The sequence below is a fragment of the Mastigoproctus giganteus genome, chromosome 7, assembly GCF_048544385.1.
Source record: "Mastigoproctus giganteus isolate SK-2022 chromosome 7, ASM4854438v1, whole genome shotgun sequence".
Classification (NCBI taxonomy): Eukaryota; Metazoa; Arthropoda; class Arachnida; order Uropygi; family Thelyphonidae; genus Mastigoproctus; species Mastigoproctus giganteus.
This window is the reverse complement of record NC_143581.1, coordinates 181,387,407-181,408,665: the sequence shown is the minus strand read 5'-3', so window position 1 is coordinate 181,408,665 and position 21,259 is coordinate 181,387,407. Positions and strand designations below refer to the sequence as shown.

Genomic DNA, 21,259 nt, shown 5'->3' with positions numbered 1-21,259 from the left:
ATGTTTTTGCTGCATGTGGAGGACCAACATCATATTAGGTAGGTGGTCATACTGTTTTGGTTCATCGGTGTAATTGCTATTAATTGATTATTACCAGAATTTTTGAATTGGATATTGTCATAATGTATGTAAGCATTCTGATGTAGAAATGTTTGTTTATCTTCTGAGAAAATCACACAAGGAGCTTCCAGTAGTTCACACAAACTTGATACAGTGGATTTTTCCTCTAACTGAAGAATCTGAGAGGAGAAAAAAAAAAGAAGCATATATGCTTTTACAATTAGAAACTTTTCTATTTTCAATATGTTTTTAAAGTTGATAAAAAATTTTAACATCTGGATACTTGAAATAGTGTTTATTATTAGTTATTTACAATTTCAGAAACCAGTTTACTGAGCCTGTCTTTAATTAGGTAATACTGTTTCTGTAAGACATGTTTCATTTTTTATAGAAAATGTGAAAGAAAGGACAAGTCTAATATAACAACTGAACAGCATTTTCACAGGTTACTTTGATCGCAATACTTAAAATGAAAGTATTTCACTTGTGTAAAGTTTATATTCTATTAGAGTCTAAAAATTGTATGTTAAACATGTTTTCTCCAAGATTATATCACTTCTTCAGTGATCAAGAAAACTTGATCTTTTGAAGTTTTTGTGGGGGTGTAATAGCAAGATTATAATTACTGTAAAAGTGGAGTGCAAAAGTATCTGCAAAACGTATGGTTTTTAGAATCTATCAGGAGTGAATAGATTTAAAACTTTCACAAGTGAAGTGTTTTCTTCAAAAAAGACAAATCTTTGTAATTTTATTGCTTTCTCGCTTTGTGTGGCTACCTCTAACAAAGAGACTAAAGGGAAGTATATTGCAAATTATTTGTAATGGTGCACCCCATCAGTGCAGAAAATTTCATACATTTCAGCATAGAAACAGTCTTTTTAAAGTTAAATTATTACTGGCATGGATTCACCATGGAAAGAAAGAACAGTATATTCTTTTATAAAGAAATTATAAAGAACCAGTTGACAAATCTATTGGAAGTGTAGTTTAGAATGCAATTATAAACTTGTTTCCTGTTCTTTTATAATTGCATTCTTAACTACAGTTCCAATGGATTTGTCAACTAGTTTTTTATAATTGGATTCTTTACTACACTACCAATGGATATGTCAACTGGTTCTTTATCCTGGGATATATTTACTATTCTTTCTTTCCACAGTGAATCCACACCGAATACTATATGTAGATTTATCTTAATTGATATATATGGAATTATTTCCTGTTCTTACATACTGTAGTTAGTTCCTTGGAATTACTTCATTTACATGGACTTATTTCTTGTTCTTTTATAATTGAATCCATAACTACACCACCTTTGGATCTTTATTCACCATGTTACTTATATCCCTAAAATGATATCACTACATTTTTGGATATAAAGTCAACTGATTATTTTTCTTTGGTTTCATTTACTATTATTTCCATAGTAAATTCACACCTGATTCTACCTGTGGATCCTTCTAGTTTTATATACACGGAATTATTTCCTGTTCTTCTATACCTTAAATGTTTTCTTGGAATTGTTGCATTTTCGTCACCATGTTACTTATATCTCTGGAGTTATATCACTTCATAATTGGATATAATGTTATCTGATTCTTTTTCCTTGGTTTCATTTACTACTATTTTCACAGTTAATTCACACTTGATACTACCTGTGAATTTATCTAGTATTATATACTTGGAATTATTTCCTGTACTATAAATGTTTCCTTGGAATTATTTCCTGTACTATAAATGTTTCCTTGGAATTGTTTCATATACAAAGACTTTTTTGCATGTTATTTCACATTCCTTTATGTCATGTTCTTTTATAATAGGTTCCATAAAATGCATCTTCTTTGGATCTTTTGTCACCATGTCAACATGTTACTTATTTCATTAGATTTTAACCAGTTCTTTCTCCTTGGATGCACTTTCATGCAAATTTGGATAGATTATAATTATTAAATAATTTATTTCTCAATATATTTGAGGTTTCTTATTTACCATACTCTTATATGTTTACTCTTCAGCTTATTATAACATGGCCCCATCATTTGGCCTACGTGTATATAATTTTTGCCACTGTATAATTCTTTATTTATTAACGGTAATGTTTAATTTTGTATGACTGTAGAGCCATACTATTCCAACCACGTTTCTTTTCCTTTCCTTTTTTCAATGCTAATTATAAATTATATCCATGCACTTGGATTCTAAATACGACTACAGAGGTTTCTATTTTCCTGCTATTTTAAATTTCTTCACAGCTTACTATTAAGTTCGCTTCGCTGCTATAAATTGCTTTATCATGCAGATATATTGCTCATTCGGTTTAAGCCTGCATACAGGCTTAAAATGCTCCTTAAAATGCTTTATTTTAAATAAATAAAGACGAAAAATCTACGCTACTGAATTTGTGCTTCTCAGCTTATTTCTCCTTGCATTTCTTGAAATACTCCAGGTATCGTACACTTTCACTGTCTTATCATACTTTCGGTTTCGTTTCAGATTCATTTCTCGGCGTGTCTTGACACATATATATTTTTTTCAATACAAGCATTTGGTATTGGCTCCCTTTTATACTAACGCTTAAAAATGCCAGAGCCCTTACTACAGGGTTGGGCTTCACAACCCCAGTAAGCTTAGTGTGTTATTTAATAACTTTTTCTATGCTTTTTTTATCTTTCTGCTGTCTAATTCTAAATTTCTTCCCGTTCGTTAAACTATTAGTGTAATACGAGGGAGAAATGAACGTTCCTACTATCCTATTTCTATTTTTCGTCTTTATTTATTTAAAATGCTCCTTTCCCCTTCCCAATCCTCAATTTAATACCTCGCCCTTATACCATTTGCTTGATCCAAATTTACTTTTAAAATACACTGATTTCTTATCTAGATAAAATTAAATCCTACAATAAATTCCACATATTTATATTAAACATATTGATATTAACCATTTTTATTGCAACCCAATACTTATTTTTATCTAAATAGATTACACTGCATTGGGACTATCTTGTCCATACTGTATTAAAAAGTGCTATTTCATTTCATTCCTTTTTTGGCCTTTCACTTTTTTTCTACTACTATGGACAAGTTTAGAAACACAGTTCCTGATACATGGTTAAGTGTAGTTCCCTGATGAAATACCTGATCATGTATCAATATTTATTTCTGCTGACATCAGATCTAGCATATTTGCATTACCTATATTAGACCTTTTACTAAAATTGATTCTCCCCATATCTGATGACAGCTATACCATTTACATTTTATTTTTATTTGCAATTTTTGTTGTACTAATTTTACTTTACGGTTCCCCCACTTTATATTGGTTTTGCAATTCAGCCCATAATTTACTTAATTCATCATAACATTATTCTAGGGTATTTACATTCTTTCACCTTTCACTAATCTACTACTTTTCTTTTTCTACTTTCCCTACCCTTATAGTTACTGGCACCTTGTGTAACTTTCACATCCATTTATATTAATTTAATTTAATATTAATACAAATTACACACACTCTTGCATTCTTTAATGCTTCTTTGCATTTTAGGTGCACCTGTCATACCTAATTTATTAATCTTGCTTTCATTGAAACCATTTCATCTACTGTTTACCTTTTTTCTATGAGACTCTTTAAACTTTTCTTTTAAAGAGTTACATTAAAAATCCATATATATATATATATATATATCTAAAGCATAAGTTATTACAGAAATAGTAATTTTAACACAATATTTACATTAATATATAAATGGAAAGACTAATATTTTTTAAGGTATTGCATACTGTACAATACTAATATAAACTGTGCAAGTAGACATGGATTATAAAATACATAAAATAACAATTATTAATAATTAAGATTATAAAATACATAAAATAACAATGTTACCCTGCGGAAGAAATGGTGCTAAAACTGAAACAATGCATTTATTACTAGCTAAATAAGATAAATATTACATCTCATTACTTTTGCATCTTGATTGTGCTATGGATCGACATAAACCATCAACTGAATGTACATTCAAATTAATATTTACCAACTGAATTTTTCACAGGTATGGCTATATTAATCACAAAGTTCTTAATAAAGTTAAGTACTGAAAAACAAGTCCAAATATTAAATTTATTCACCACAAAAACATTACTATATATGCAAATTCAATATTTTTATAATATCTCTTAAAATTAGTAACAGTGGAGAGGTAGGGATGAGAAGGGAGTTAGATGGCCAGTGAGAATTAACAGATGTGAATAAATATTAAAACAAAACAGAGGACAACATACCTGAAGATATCTGAAAAGATTACTAGAGGCACATAAAATTACATCCAGATTTTTGTTATTTTTTGCCATGAATCTGGCTTTTAATACTGCTTTTCTGACATGTTCTGCAACCTGCATAATTTCAGCAAGTTCAGTTTGCTGCCAAGTTTCATCCCATTGTATCCAACCTGTACGGAACACTCCTAGTTTACCTGCATTAACAAATATGGGCATCCACTAAATACCATCTAAATTTTGTGACAAAATTTAATAGGTTATGAAGAAATTGGAAAAAATAAAAATGCTGGATTTAAGAACTTTAAAGTTTACTTTTTTCTAATAAATTATTTAATTATGATTATGTGTAGGTTAAAAAATTATTATAATTTGGAAGGAAAGCACCATCCATATATTTATTTCTACTTTTGGTTTCAGAGAGCTGAATAAATTGCTCTATTATCACTAAAATTTTGCAGATACATATTCTATACAAACACTGAGGAAGTGAAATAACATTTGTATTCCATGAAATGGTGCCTGTAAAAGCAAATAAAGTTATTTGAGCTCTGTAATCAGTTGTAGAAATACACATTAATTTTCATTCTGCACAGGTGGGGAATAAAATTATAAAAAAATAAAAGAATAAAAAAATTGTTAGTTCATTTTTACTAAATTTGCTTAAAGTTTTTTCTTATAAAAAACTTTAAGCAAATAACGATATTGTTTCTAAAGAGAAGAAATTATAAAAGTACCAGAAGTTTTCTTCCCTAATTTATCAGCCGCCAAAGTCAACGTGGCTAGAAGATGAAAACTATTTCAAGCAAGTCACTTTGGTAATATAATGGAGAATGGATAATTTGAAATTGAAGGGCCATCAAAATTGCTTATTCAAATTATACACTTTTTTTAATTTAGGAGAGGATTTTTAAGGATTGTTGTTTATGGATTTAACCACACATCAAATATAAATTATGCATATGTAATCTCTTTTGGATGTAAAGTATTAGAAAAGCATTACTTAATTTTGTTGTAATTCCAGTATATCGAAAAGTTTAAGTAATCTAATGAGAGTTTAACACTTTCATTGCTGCTTTTTTTTCAGACTTTCCTGACCTGGGATTGAAAACCACAGGGTTGAGTCAATCTGGAATGAAAAGGCAGACGTTTTTGGGCTTTCTTCTCATTATAACTGGACTAATCAGCCTCTAGTGAAGCTTACTTGACAAAAATATCTGGCTTTACTTCTGTTAAATTGGAACAAAAAGTTCTAAAAGTAGGGTTGTTTTTCTTCTAAGTGGATTAAAAATCTGATGCTACATATTTGTGTGAAGAAGCAGTGAACATGTTAATGTATAGTTATTTTGGACTGTGATTATAATTCCATATTTCTTACTCCATAATGATGTATGGCTCATCCATACCTGTATGAGCCATACATCATTTCGTCCAATTTGTTTTTTGTAATCTCTAATTGTATTTACTGTTCTATTCCAATTTTTTCTCCTTTTCTTTGAATGTTGGTTGGTTGGTTATTTGGGTTTTAGGAGCATTAGCAACTAAGGCCATATTGCTCCAGGAATATGCAGTGGTCATTCCCTGACCTTTCCACATCCTATCCTCCGCATTTGGTGGTGACGGGCTTGAACCCCGGTCTAATCAAGAAGCGTGTGCTACGCACTGCTGCTCCTTCCCACCTGGCTACGGAGGCGCCTTTTCTTTGAATGTGTACAACGTCTGCAATTTTGCTTGCCTTGTCAATCAATTTAACCCTGGAGAGTGCTGGGCTCAGACAGAAGAATTTTTCTCAGCATGGGCTGCAATTGGAAAGACTGATTTTATAGGGATGGAATTAAACAAAAGGGATGCAAAATTATTTGCTGATATTTTTGAGGCACTGTTAGGTGGAGTCAGAAAACTTGTTTTTGGGGGGGGAATACATTGACTAACAGAAATTGCAGGCAGAAATGTGAGTGATTCTCAAACAGCTTCTATTGGAGCATGCAGCAGCCTGGAAAATGAGGCATTGGGCATTTGAAAACCTGCTAGGGTTCTTCGTGATACAAGCAAATACACAGGTTGCATTAGTGTTATTAAGGGTAAAAAACAGGTGCATATATACTTGCACATAATATCACAATGCTAGAAGCACAGTAAATAAATTCGTTGAAGTCAAAGTACTGGTCAAGTCATTAAAAGGCAATCATTTTTGGGATATCGGAGACATGGATAACTGGAATGACTCCATGGACGGTATCTTAGTGACATCATGGAGACATGGCATCATTCAGAAAAAGGGTGCCGAATTTGAATATGGGGAATAAAATGTGAAATGTGTACAGAAAGGACAGACACGCTAGGAGAAGGGAAAGGGTTCATAATTAAAAAGATCATAAAATGTAAGGCTGTACATCCAGTTGATGTGGTGTCCAGTGCAATGTGGAGACGATCTGGTGTGTCATAAGCACTGGAAAAATAAATATGAGGCTAGGAGTGCATTATAGGTCTAATGACTATAATTGATATGATGAGCAACAGACAAAGTGGTTAGTAAATAGGATTGTGTTATAATGGAAGATTTTAACTTTCTAGATATTAACTGGAATTTGTGGGTTGGTCACTCACATAGTAGCAAGATGTTTGTGGATTTAATGGATGACTGTTTTCTAGACTAGCATGTTAGAGAGACAATAAGAGAAAGTTACATGTTTGATCTGATTATCAGCAGTGAATTTTCATACAATAAGAATCAGTAGGGAAAAAACCAAACGTGTCAGTCATCATAGTGTATTGATGAGAGATTTACTTAAAAATGTAGCTATCATAAAAGGGAAAGGCTTTTCCTTTCGTAAAGGTGACTACAATAGTCTCAGACAGTTTTTAAATTTATGCAATGGGACCAGCTGATGAAGTTACCAATAGCAAATTCTAAATGGGAAGTTCAGGGATATAACCATAGAAGCTACTAGGCTTTTTATGCAAATCAGATATTCTTCAAGGTTTGGACAATGGATGTCAGATGTACTAATGAGACTCATAGTAGATAAGAAGAATGTGTGGGATCCAAATTATCTGGTAATACAAAATCTGGTCTACAATAGATACAAACTAGTCTGCAATCAAGGCACAAAGGAGGTAAGGTAAGCTAAGGCAGATTATGAGTCTACAATAGATATAGGTGCCTCCGTAGCCAGGTGGGCAGGTGCAGCAGTGCGTAGCACACGCTTCTTGATTAGATCAGGGTTCGAGCCCGTGCCCACCAAATATGAAGGATGTGGAAAGGTCAGGGAATGACTACCGCATATCCCTGGAGCAATATGGCCTTAGTTGCTAATGCTCCTAAAAACCAAATAACAAACAAATACAATAGATACAAACTAGTCTGCAATCAAGGCACAAAGGAGGTAAGGTAAGCTAAGACAGATTATGAGAAGTTTCTGGCAAAGAAAAGCAGCAAAGACTTCTCTACTTATGTAAAACGCTAAAAGGAAAGGGTTGAATCACATTAGTCGACTAGATATGAATGGTTTAACTGTTTATGATCCTGCTCAAGTTGCTAACAAATTGAATGTAGATGCAAAATTAGGAATATATTTGGGATGTTTGAAAGCATTCAAACATAAATTGGAATAATTATGTTTATTTCCAAATTGGAAATATGTACATAATGGAGTCAAAGGTTTCGTGGCATTTCCCACTTCTTCAGCGAATGCAAAGACAAAAACTAAGGGTTATTATTATGGAATACTTAATTTTTAGAATTAAAAGTTTTAGTAACTCAAACTTAGATCCAATTCAAAGAATTTTGTTTTCAGGTTAATTTTATATAAGTAAAAAATTAACAACTCAAATTAACAAACAACCACCTAGAAAACTGCTAGCTTGGGGGAGGGGGAGATATACAGACTAAAAGGTTAACAGTGGCCGCAGGCAGAGGCAAAAGTGATTCTTGCACTGCTTCTATAAGAATGGAATGAGCAGAAGCCTTGAAAGCAAGGCAATGGAGATTTTCTGGACTGCTGGGAGTCAAAGTGGAACAAGTATATACATGGGCTGTGTTAGTCTGACTAAGAATAGAAACAGGTGCATGTATACTTGCATGTACACAAATGCTAGGAGTATAGTTAATAAATTTGATGAGCTTGAAGTGCTAGTCAAGACATCAAAGGCAGATTTTTTGGGATATCAGAGACGAGGTGTCACACATACATAAGCAGTGCAGAATTGGAATTTGGGAAGTACAATGCGTACAGAAAAGATAGACAGGACAGAAAGAGAGGAGGGGTTACGGTGTTAGTTAAGAAACACATAAAATCTAAGGGAGTGCATCCAACTGATGGTGGACAATGCAATGTTGAGTCTGTTTGGTGTAACATAAGCACTAGGAAAGGAAAAATGAGAGTAGGAGTGTTATAAGCCTAATGAATCTGATGAGTAAAATGAGAAATTGTGCAGAGAAATAGAGTGGGCCAGTAAATCAGAATGTCTTATAATGGTGGATTTTAACTTTCCAGATATTGACTGGAACTTGTGGGTTCATCACTCGCTCCCTATCAGGACTTTTGTGGATTTATTGGAAGACTGTTTTCTACAGCAACATGCTCGAGAAGCAACCAGAGGGAGTAATACTCTTGATCTGATTATCAGCAGTGATTTTTCATGCATTAAGAATTTGCAGATAAAGGAACCACTAGGTGGCAGTGATCACAGTGTGCTGAAGTGTGATTTATTCAGAGGTAACTACCATCAGGGGTAAAGGGAAGGCCTTTTCCTTTTGTAAAGGTGACTACAGGGGTTTCACATAGTTTTTAAATTCTAGAAGAACTCTTTATTGCATACAAAACGCACATGCCGTACACAATACCCTTCACGGCTAAAAGCCAGGGGTTACAGTTCTGTACAGTGGGATCAACTGATGACCTTACCAACGTTGAATTCTAAATGGGAATCCTTCAGGGACTTAATCTTGGAGGCTACTAGGCCTTTCATTCCAACTAAGAAACACTGTTTAAGTTTCAGGCATAAATGGATGTCAGATAAATTAATGAGGCTCGTGGCAGAGAAGAAAAATGTATGGGATGCATATAAAGTATCAGGTGACACAGAAGCCTATGGGAGATATAAGCTACAAAGATTAAGTCACAAAGGAGGTTAGGCAGGCGAAGGCGGATTACGAGAAATCTTTGGCAAAGGTTTGTTGTTTATTATTTGATTTTTAGGAGCATTAGCAACTAAGGCCATATTGCTCCGGGGATATGCGGTGGTCATTCCCTGACCTTTCCGCATCCTCCGTATTTGGTGGCGATGGGCTCGAGCCCCGGTCCAATCAAGAAGCGTGTGCTACGCACTGCTGCTCCTTCCCACCTGGCTACGGAGGTGCTTTGGCAAAGGATGCAAAGAAAAACAGCAACGAGTTCTTTACTTATGTAAACTCTAAAAGGAAAGGGATGAATCAGATTGGACAACTTAACATAGATGGTTTAACTATTGATGATCACGCTCAGGTAGCTCATAAACTGAATGAGTATTTTGCATCTATATTCACACACGAGGAGTTATTCAATGAGGGGAGTGCCAGAAGTCTATCAAACTCTAACAGAGAGCTAAGTGATTTTGTAATAACTGAGAGCAAAGTGTTTTATGTTTAAATTCAACAAATTGTTGATGTTAAACATAAAATGGCATGTGGGGTGGATGGGATCTATCCAGTTATATTAAAGGAGGCAGCAAAGAAGTAAGAAAACCCTTAGCCATAATTATAAGCACTTCTTTGGACTCAGGAGAGGGGTCCCCATGGACTGGAGGTATGCAAATAGCAGTAGTAGTAGTGGCATGTGATGCAAAAAAGCAATTTGTACAGCAGTCTTCCATGTGCAACAGTGTCAAAAGCTTTCCTGAAATCCAAGTATATGATATCAAAATTATTTTTTGCATCCATTTCCTTTGTAACCACATCATAATGTATCACAAATGTATCACCAATTCAGAAAGGGGGTTCCAAAGGTGAAACAAGTAACTATAGACGTGTCAGTTTAACTTGTGTTACAGGGAAAATAATGGAATCACTGGTTAAAGAACCATTGTAGGATCATCTAGACAAGACTGCAGTAATAGTTAAGATAGAGCACGGGTTTGTTAAAGGAAGGTCTTTTTTGACCAATTTGATTGGATACTATGATGTGATCACTGAATCTCAAAAATAATTTTGATATCATATACTTGGATTTCAGGAAAGCTTTTGATAATGTTGGACACTGAAGACTGCTGTAAAAATTGGAGAGGTATGGTATTAATGGTAAGTTACTAAAATGGATAAAAGGATGGTTGAGTGGGAGACGACAGAGAGTGGTAATCAATGGACACTGCCCTTCATGGTCAAATGTTATTAGTGCAGTTCTCCAGGGTCCACTGTTGGGCCTATTGTTGTTTTGTGTATTCATCAATGATATTGATGAAGGTATATCAAGTTTAATGTCCAAGTTTGCAGATGATACAAAGGTTGACAGGGTAGTTAACGACAGTATGCTACTCCAAATGGATCTAGATAAGTTGGGCAAATGGGCCGAGAAGTGGCAACTAAAGTTTAACATTGACAAATGCAAAGTACTGCATATGGGTAGCAATAACCCAAGAGAAACGTACCAACTGTGTGGTACTACACTCAGGGAAGTGGAAAGTAAAAAGACCTGGGTTAATTGTGCAGTCAAATATGAAGTTCGCTGAGCAGTGCGGACGGGCTTTCAGGGAGTCTTGTCACTGATATATAGGAATTTTGCTAGCAGGGATAGGGAGGTGATTATCTCACTATAAAAGGCAATGTTCAGGCCACACCTAGAATACTGTGTACAGAGCTGGAGGCCTCATTTCAGGGTAGTAGAGTTGCTAGAATGAGTACAAAGAAGGGCAACAAGATTGGTGAGAGGAACAAAGGGGTGCTCTTACCAAGAAAGGCTTAAGTTCAGCAAACTGCAGTGCCTAGAGAGTAGGCACCTGCGAGGTGTATAAGGCTTTGAATGGGATGAGCGAGCTGAATGCTGATTGGATTCTTTCTCTTGCTCAGATTAAAAACTTGACGGGGCATAGATTCAAACTGAGGAAAGACAGTTGTAGAATAGATGTGCAGAAATATGCCTTTAGCCAGTGAGTAGCTGATTGGTGGAACAGACTTGCTTCTTTTGTTGTGGAAGTTGATAGCCTAAATAAATTTAAGGCTGAGCTGGACAGGCATTTGGAACAAATGGAGGGGTAAAATGGGAGGATTTTTTTTTTGACTGATGCTGCATAAGCTTACTTTCTTACACCATATGCCTCTACTAATGCTAATGTACATATTTCCAATTTGAAAATAATCATAATTTTGCCAATGTAGGTTTGAGTGTTTTATTATCTTCAAACAACACTTATTCTCTTCTTTCTACCTAGTTTAAATACACAGACACACACATTTATATATCCCTTTATTAATGGCAGGCTATAACCAGGGTGTACAGAGAAATATTTTTAAGTAAGAACATCCACTGGATGGTGTATGTATGTATGTATGTATATTTTGTTTCTGTGGCTCCTGTAACATTAGTTCATCTCCACCTCGTTACACTGTGCAGATATAGAACTCTGTAAAAGGCCAGGCAAGTGAGAAGTAGTAGTAGTGGCATGTGATGTAAGAAAGCAAGTGTATGAGCTTATGCAGCATCAGCCAAAAAACAAAAAAAAAAAAATCACACCATTCCCTTCCAAATGCTTGTCCAGTTCCTCCTTAAATTTATTCACTTATAAACTTCCACAACGACAGATGGAAGTTTGTTCCAGCAATTAACCACCCGCACAAGGGTAAAGGCAAATTTCCGCACATCTTTTCTACATCTGTCTTTTCTTAATTTGAATTTATGCCCCCTTAGGTTCATAATGTGAACAAGTGGAAGGATCCTATCAGAATTCAGCATGCTCAACCCATTCAAGGCCTTATATACCTCAATCAGATCACCGTGTAGGTGCCTAGTCTCCAGCCACTGCAATTTGCAGAACTTAAGCTTCCCTTGGTAAGAGGATCCCTTCATTCCCCTCATCAATCTTGTTGCCCTTCTCTGTACATGCTCAAGCAAATCGACATCCTTCCTGAAATGAGGCCTCCAGACCCTATATGCAGTACTCAAGGCGTGGCATGACCATTGCCTTATACAGAGGGACAATCACCTCCTTCTCCCTGCTAGCAAAATTCCTATATATCATTGACAAAACCCCATGACCTGCCCTGGCAGCCTGTCTGCATTGCTCAGAAAACTTCATATCTGACTGCACAATTACTCCCAGGTCTTTTTTCATTTTCTACCACCTTAAGTGTAGCACCACACAGTTGGTACGTTTCTTTGGGGTTACTTCTACCAATATGCAGTACTTTGCATTTGTCAAGGTTAAACTTCAGTTGCCACTTCTTAGTCCATCTGCCCAAATTATCTAGATCCTGTTGCAGTAGCACACTGCCATTAATAACCCTGCTAACCTTTGTATCATCTGCAAACTTTGACACTAAGCCTGATATACCTTCATCAATATCATTGATAAATATACAAAACAACAGTGGACCAAACACCGAACCCTATGGGACTCCACTAATAACATTAGTGCATGAAGACCAGCACCCATTAATTACCACCCTCTGTCTTCTCCCACTCAACCATCCTTTTATCCATTGTAGCAACTTACCCTTAATACCATTCTGCTCCAATTTCTACAATAGTCTTCCATACACAACAGTGTCAAAAGCTTTCCTGAAATACAAATACATGATATCAAAATTATTTTTTGCATCCAGTTCCTTTGTAACCACATCATAATATCCTATCAAATTTGTCAGACAAGACTTTTCCTTAACAAACCCATGCCGTGTCTGAATTATTGCTGCAGTCTTGTCTAGATGATCCTGCAATGCATCTTTAACCAGTGACTCCATTATTTTACCCGGAACAGAAGTTAAACTAACTGGTCTGTAATTACTCGTGTCACCCTTTGATCCCCCCTTTGTGAACTGGGGATACATTTGCACATCTCCAGTCCGTGGAACCTCCCCTGAGTCCAAGGATGCTCTCATAATTATGGCTAAGGGTTTGCTTAGTTGCTTTGCTGCCTCCTTTAATATAACTGGATAGATCCCATCCACCCCAGGTGCCTTTCTTATGTTTAACTTCCAGAATTTCTCCTGCAATTTGCTCTCAGTTATTACAAAATCATTAAGTACCCTGCTACAATTTGATAACCTTCTGCCATTTTCAAACCTTAATAATTCCTCATGTGTGAATGTAGATGCAAAATACTCATTCAGTTTGTTTGCTATCTGAGCAGGATCATCAAGTGTTTAGAATGTGTAAACATGCTGAGCAGTAGCGGAACTGCTGGCCGCATGTTAAAAAACAATAGGGACAATGAATATATACAGTACACAGTAAACAAACAAGGTCATTCAACTAATTAACGTTTACAAAACTTATTTGCAATAACTCATGAGTTATTTTGTCAAAATAAATAGACAAAGGGCTCAATAGGTAATGATACTTAAAGTAAGAGCCTCAAAGGTTTTGTGGACCATAAAAGAATACAATTCATATGTATATCATATCATATGTATATACAAATCATATGTATATACACCAATGCAAGATAATATAAAAGACATTAAAAAAAAAAAAAAAAAAAGACCAAATAATATAGGTGTTATCATTAGTCAGTTTCAATCCAGAAGGGAGCAATATAGAATTTGTTGTCCTTAAAATAGTCTATACACTACACTCTTAAAAGATAGTTGACTCTATACAGATACATAAAAATTGATCTTGTAACCGTGGAACTAAAACAATGTGTCCCACAAGCTAACCACTGGATGGTGTGCTGATCGAGTAGGAATAGGCAATCTGTTCATGTGTCCACGTTAACTGGCCGTCATCGACACCTTTGCCTACAGTGGACACAAGGGTACTGTTCTCGGACACTGGATGACTGGAAAAGAGTTGTCAGGTCTGATGAATCAAGGTTTCAGCACCATCATACCGATGGATGGGTATGCATTCAATGATGAGCAGATTAATAGCTGCAACCAGACTGCATGGTTGAACAAAAACAGACCAGCAGCAGTGGTATTATGGTTTGGGGGATGTTTTCATGGACATCATTGGGTACCCTAATCCCCACTAAACATACCCTCACCACATCCTATCTCGGCATTGTTTGGGATCAAGTTCTGCCCTATACGGTGATGTAGCCTGCCATCTGGATACACTGGACCCTTTCAACAAGACAATTCTATGTGTTGCAAAGGCTTGCACTGTGCAGGATTCCATGTCCAGTACAGTAACAAGTAGGGATCGGCAGTGCTCCCCAGGAACCTAGGTTAAGAGGCCAGATGAACAACATAACCCTACATCACATTACATAACATAAACCACATATAAAACCAACATAACCCTACATCACATCACATTACATAAACCATATATTGCTTTCACTACCTGGCCTTTACGGGGTACTGTATTCAACACAACAGAACTGATTGCAGAGCTGTGGGGAACCATTGATGCCCTTGGCCCACCACGCACTATGTGTAAGAATGGCTTGAGGAGCATGTCAAAGTATTAAGTATGCTCCTATGGCTGCTGAATTCACCTGACATCAATCCCATAGAACATAAGTGGGATGCAGCATTTTCCAATCCATGACAGTGCCTCGTTCCATCACCAAACTCTGGGATGTCCTTCTGTGCAGCTGGTCCAAGAAACCTGAGGACACCTTTTGTGGTCTTGTGGAATTGATGTCATTCTGGGTGCAATAAGTTATCATGGTAATAACTTTTCGCTATTAGGTAGGTGGTGATAATGTTTTGGCTCATGAGTGTATATACACACATATGAGTCTAGTAGTAAATTTTTTGTACAAGATTACACACTTTTTTCCTGTTCAGGATGATGCAAGAATATTTCCTCGGCCATGTGTGGGATAATAGGAGCTAGACACCTTGTAAGTACTTCAAGTATATGGTAGATAACAGTCTGGCAGGATCTCCTAATCTGTGAATCCTCTAATTCGCAGTAAAGCCTACAAAATAATAAGAGAAAAAAAAGTCTTAATCTGTATATTAATAATAATAATAATAATAAAAAATGTGAAATCTGATTGTAAACAAAGCATGCATGCAATACTTCAGGATCTTGCTGGCCCACAGTGTGTCTCTTAGATATTTTAACAGCCTATTAGCAAATTATAACTAACTATAGTATATACGGTAATCATGAAGCAGGACCAACTGTTGGCTGCTGACAAAAAAAAAAAAAAAAAAAAAAATCAGCATCAAATAATAGTATGAAATTACATCATGAAATGTACTGAGTGAATATTGAATTATGACCACATACCTAATACTTCGTAGATCCTCCTTCTGCACTCAGCACAGCAGCTATCCGACGTTGCAATGATTCAACAAGATGTCAGAAGCATTTGGGAGGTATGGCCAACCAAGCTGTGTATAATGCAGGTATTAGTGTATCCAGACGCCTGATATGCCTTTCCATAGTGTCCCATAAGGGGTGGCCAATGAGTCGATCGTGGATTTAATTTCAGTCGATCATGACGAATTTTAAATATACAGTCATCCCTCGATTTGTGTACTTTGTGCAATGTAATTTTTGAGATGGTAGATCGCGGCACATTTTGAAGGAAAAAAGTAGAACACATCACAAATTAAGTAGGCCACTCCTGCTCTATGGGATTGATATCAGAGGAAGTTCAAAGGCCAATCGATACGCTGGAAGTCAGAACTGTGTTCCTCAAACCATTCCTGCACAATAAGTGCCAGATGGCTCGGTGTATTGCCATCTTGGAAGACACCATCGCCATTCCGGAAAAAGTGTAACGTAGAGGGGTGTATACAATCAGCAAGCAGTTGACGATAGCAGAGACCAGTGATACGTTGTTCCACATGCACCAGGGGTCAAGTTCCTGCCAGTGAAACATTCACCACACCATACAATCGCCTCTACAGGATTGCACTTTTGATACCATGCATGATGGATGAAGAGCCTCATGTCGATGCCAAATCCGTATACGACCATCCACAGTGTGGAATGAATAACGTGACTCATACCTCGACAAATAACGTCGAGACATTGACAAGATCAATTTCTGAAGGTAATCAAATGATAGTTCATAGTTTCAAACATGAATTATGGCTTCCTGAAGTTCACGACGGGTCTTTGGTTTCTTTTTGGCAACTGCACGATACCAACACTTCTCTATAGGATTCAGGTCTTGACTGTTTCCTGGCGCATTGTCATCTTGAAAGACACCATCGCCATTTGTGAAAAAGTGTAACATAGCGGGTGTACACAGTCAGCAAGCAGTTGACGATAGCAGAGACCACTGATATGTTGTTCCACATGCACCGGGGGTCCAAGTTCCTGCCAGTGAATCATGTCCCACACCATACATTCACCTCCACTGGCCTGCAATTTTGATACCATGCACGATGGATCAAGAGCCTCGTGTTGTTGATGCCAAATCTATCCACGGTGTGGAGTAAGTAACATGACTCATCCGACCAGCACACCTTCTTCCAGCCTTCTGACATCCAACTTGCATGCTCTTTGCACCAGGCGAGTCTTTTTCACTGATGAACCTTGGTTAGGAGAGGATGCTATAGGGGTCATCTGCTGGTATAGCCCATATGTGAGAGCATGCGGTGCATGGTCATGCCAGATATTGTTCTGGGTTGGCCCATATTGTATTGGGTAGTCAACTCTTCAACAGTGCTGTGCTTGTTCGCCTGTACGAGTCGTCGGACCTGGCGCTCACCTCTAACATCAACATTTTGCTGACCTTTGCAGTTTTGCCATCGGGTCGTTGTTTGACCATTTTGACACCAGTCCTGGTACACTTTAACTACTGTGGCTCTCGAACACCCCACCAGTTCTTCAAGCACCCACAATCTGTCCTTTATCAAAGTCCGTTAAATCCTTCCTTTTACCCATTACGCTTGGAATTTTACTACCCACTGAATCACTGACACCTTATCTATGCTATGTAAGTCGACTAACTCCGCACTCTTGTACCTCACATGGTCAATGGGTAGCATTCAGTTTTCGTAGGGATGGTCATAATTCAGTGATCAGTCAGTGTAGGTTTATCATTATAAAGTATGATGAATTACAGGTCCCTAACAATTGCAAAAGCAGTAGTTAGGGAGTTGCAGCTAGTTTTTTTGGGCACAAACAACTAGCATAAGCAACTTTGTTACAAACCAAAAATATCTACATTTATTGCTTTTTCCTTCAAGAGTTGTCTTGGCCTGAGTAGCCAATCTATTGTAGTAAATTTTAAGTTTTTACAAAAATTTAAAATTCTTATGTTGTGCTGACACCTAGAATTAACAAGATTCAGCAATTGCATCATTTCTGTACACAGCCAATTACTTAAGTAGTTATAAATTGGCATCATCAAACATACAGGTAGTTCCTGACTTTGAGTTAATTCGTTCCTAGCGTGCGCTCGTAAAGCGGGAATTGATTTCCCATAGACATAATGTTAAAAATAGAGGTTACATTATCAACAATGAAATTAGTTAGCTAATTTAGTTCATGTTTAAACAATGATTGATTTATCCAAAGAAATGAAAACAGCCTGTAAAATCAAGCAAATTATAATAATAGAGAAATTATTTATGACTTACAAATGTTAAAGAATGTTTATTCTTCATCATCGTCAACTAAATGCACACTTGCTGATCACTCATTATTGGCTCTGCACTCGTTCGTTTGTTGCACAAGGAGTTGTCTTCTTCAGAAATGCTTCAAGAGGCATTTGTTTCCAAGATAATCTTCTTTATAAATTTCAATAGCATGCATAACCATTTTTTAACAGAATGCACAAATTGCAACTAACACGATTTGAACGGAGTAGCAAGCTTACGAAGCTTAAAAAAAAAAAAAAAAATGAAGAGAAGATTCAGTAAATTTGTTTATGTTTTTTATATGTGTTTCCCCTTTCAGTAAAGAGGAAACACATTTCACCATAATAACATAAAAAACCACACAATTCCAGCTATTGGTATTTTTGCAAATGCAATGACATCGAGTTTACTACCTGTTTATAATTGCTTGCAGTAACAAAAAGCCCAATAAAATGGAAAGTGAAAATATTTTTTTATTGTTTCATGGTCGTGACCTCCAGAAATGTGCTTTAGAAAAATATCACAAAGCCATTCAAAATTGGTTCTTATAACAGAACATATGATAACAATGAAAGTGCAGTGCATTTTAATGATTTGAATTGGTAACTAATACAATTTACACTATAAAAACAACATTTTAGAGAGTTACATAGTGAAAATTTCAACTTCTGAGGTCAAGGAACGAATTACCAAAAAAACAGTGTGCTATTGGGTTCACATTACGATATTTTCACAATACAATGGTGTCTCTGGAACAGATTAATATTGTAAAGCAGGGTACACTGTATTGTATACCTATGTGTGTGGTTTGAAATGCAGTATTTAATGTTTAACATTCATTTTTTGCAATTAATGTTCATATTTTCAATTTTGTTGATAACTGATACTTGGAAAAAAAAAAAAAAAAAAAAATTTGTAAACCTGGGAACTCAAAGCGGGAACTGCCTGTATCTCATATTGTGAATACCTTCACGAGTTGCCATGATATTGCACTACCTTGAATAAGTAACACTGCACCATAGGAGAAGCCTATTGTTACTTATTCTCAGCGGATACCATCACCAATATGGCATCGTTTTGGAGCTTATTGGCTACTCATCAGTGGGTGGGCAGGTACCCTGGTGTTGCAATGATGACAACCCAGTTGAAAAGTATAACTCCACAGTATGAGAGATGCCTGATGGTGTGGAGTAATTTCGATTACAGAATAATTTAGGGCTAAAGCCTCAGATTATGTAGTGAGTTAACTGATGTACAAGTTAGTGCAATTGCATCATTTCTGCACGTAGCCAGCTACTTAAGTAGTTTTAAATTGGCCTGTTTGGTTTTTAGGAGCATTAGCAGCTAAGGCCATATTGCTCCGGGATATGCGGTGGTCATTCCCTTGACCTTTCCGCATCCTCCGTATTTGGTGGTGATGGGCTCGAACCCCGGTCTAATCAAGAAGCGTGTGCTACGCACTACTGTTCCTTCCCCCCTGGTTACGGAGGCGCCGGTGTGTTCAGGTGTCACAGTTCTTGCCTCAGTGTTTTTTACAGTCAATTCTGACTTGTATGTATATGAATACATTCTTGATGGCATCCTTACTCTTGCTCAGATAGCACATATAAGAGGACATAAATTTAAACTGAGGAAGGATGGTTGCATGCTAGATGTGTGGAAATTTGCTTTCAGCCAGGTAGTTTACTGTTGGAACAAATTTCCTCTTGGTGTTGTGAAGTGGGTAGTTTGATTAAATTTAAGGCAGAACTAGACAAATTATTAGACGGATGGACAGGTAATGAGAGATTTTTTTTTTTTTTTGGTAACACTGCACCATATAAACTTGCTTCCTTGCACCATTTGCTACTACTAACTGCTGATGCTTTGTGACATACCAAGTCATGCTATAACTTGGTGCTTGAAGTTATGGTCTGCCTTCATTCTCCAATTTACTCTCCAACTAAGAGGCTTAAAAAAATTTATCTGAGATGATATTTCCAGACACCAATATGATAATCAATGCAGGTCTCATGACACACAGCTGAAAAAGACAATAGTACTCTTTTTTTCAGGTGTTTCACGAGATGCATCTGTGATGTGGTAAATTATTTAACGATACAGTTGTAAGACTAAATTTACATGTTCTCAGCCTGTATTTTTCAGAGAACTTAGCAATTTATATCTGCATGTCAGTAAGTGAATGTGTGCTGTTCTATCACTGGAATAGATTGTTCAGTGATTCTCTGTTTTTTTGACCAGTTTATATATCTCCCATTTATTTTAAATGCATTTCACATATAAAATTTTGTGATCTCTGTGAACTTATATATTTTTCTTTTTACTTTTTTTTTTCTCTTCACGATGACTCTAAATATGAAAGGTATTAGTATTTGATTTGATTTTGGGTGTACCGGTGCAAAAGGTATTAGTTTGAATAGTAGTTAGTACCATGATTGAAGGTTGAGAAGAGAAAAAAATATATATGTGAAGGAAGGTTGCTGCTAAAAAGGGAAGGGATAAGTGAGGAAGAAGAAAGTTTAGTTTGGTGAGTTTAGAGATGAATAGTGAATGAACATTAACTAGTTGAAGCACATGTTCAGAGTGGTTCGGGGGGGGGGGGGAGAAAATGTTTATGGATAAAAAGAGTGGAGAGAGTCCATAAGAGATGGGCAATTAATTAATCTGACTACCCCTGCTTTTGGGTAGAAGCTAACAGTTTAAGAAAGTAGTTCTTAGTAGGGAATATTGTAGATTTCCAGAGAGAGTAGTTGTTTAGAGTGAAAAAAGAAAACCTAGTTTTTTCCAAGCAGGGGATGCAATATTTGTAACATTGCTTTTATCAAGAGAGGCTAGAGGTCAGCGTTATCCTCAATAAAGACATGTGATCTCGTCTAGAAATTTGAGTTTATTAAAGATGAGAGGAGACGTGAGAAAAGTCTCTTTTTTGTATAAAATGAAGGAGTTTCTGTAGGATTTAAGTTAACTAAGTTTTGTTAACCATTGGAGAAATAGATGCCCTCGAAGGAATTAAATTGGGGGCCCATCAAGCTCTCAGCTGACCAACTCAATGCCAACTCGCTCTAGTGCATCAGGCAACACAGTGACAATCTTCAGGGTAGAATGCGCTGGTCTCACAGGCACTAGTTACTGTCGGTGACTCAACTGTCAGGGAAATGGGAAATATACCCCGCAGAGGCTCAAATCTGGTGAGTATGGGCTTGGCACACCCAGGGTCCTATGCTGGATATCATC

At 36.4% G+C, this 21,259-nt stretch overlaps 1 protein-coding gene across 1 annotated transcript in view; it reads right to left on the bottom strand.

The window, feature by feature from the left end:
* Window positions 1-4,127: 4,127 nt before the first annotated feature.
* IleRS-m (Isoleucyl-tRNA synthetase, mitochondrial) overlaps window positions 4,128-21,259 on the bottom strand; it is a 403,472-nt gene continuing 386,340 nt past the window's right edge. Inside the window, exons 20-22 of the mRNA XM_090378489.1 lie at window positions 15,251-15,399; window positions 4,342-4,532; window positions 4,128-4,154 (exon numbers count right to left, since the gene is read on the bottom strand). Coding sequence (XP_090234615.1) covers window positions 4,128-4,154; window positions 4,342-4,532; window positions 15,251-15,399 — 367 coding nt within the window. The remainder of the gene's footprint in view (window positions 4,155-4,341; window positions 4,533-15,250; window positions 15,400-21,259) is intronic.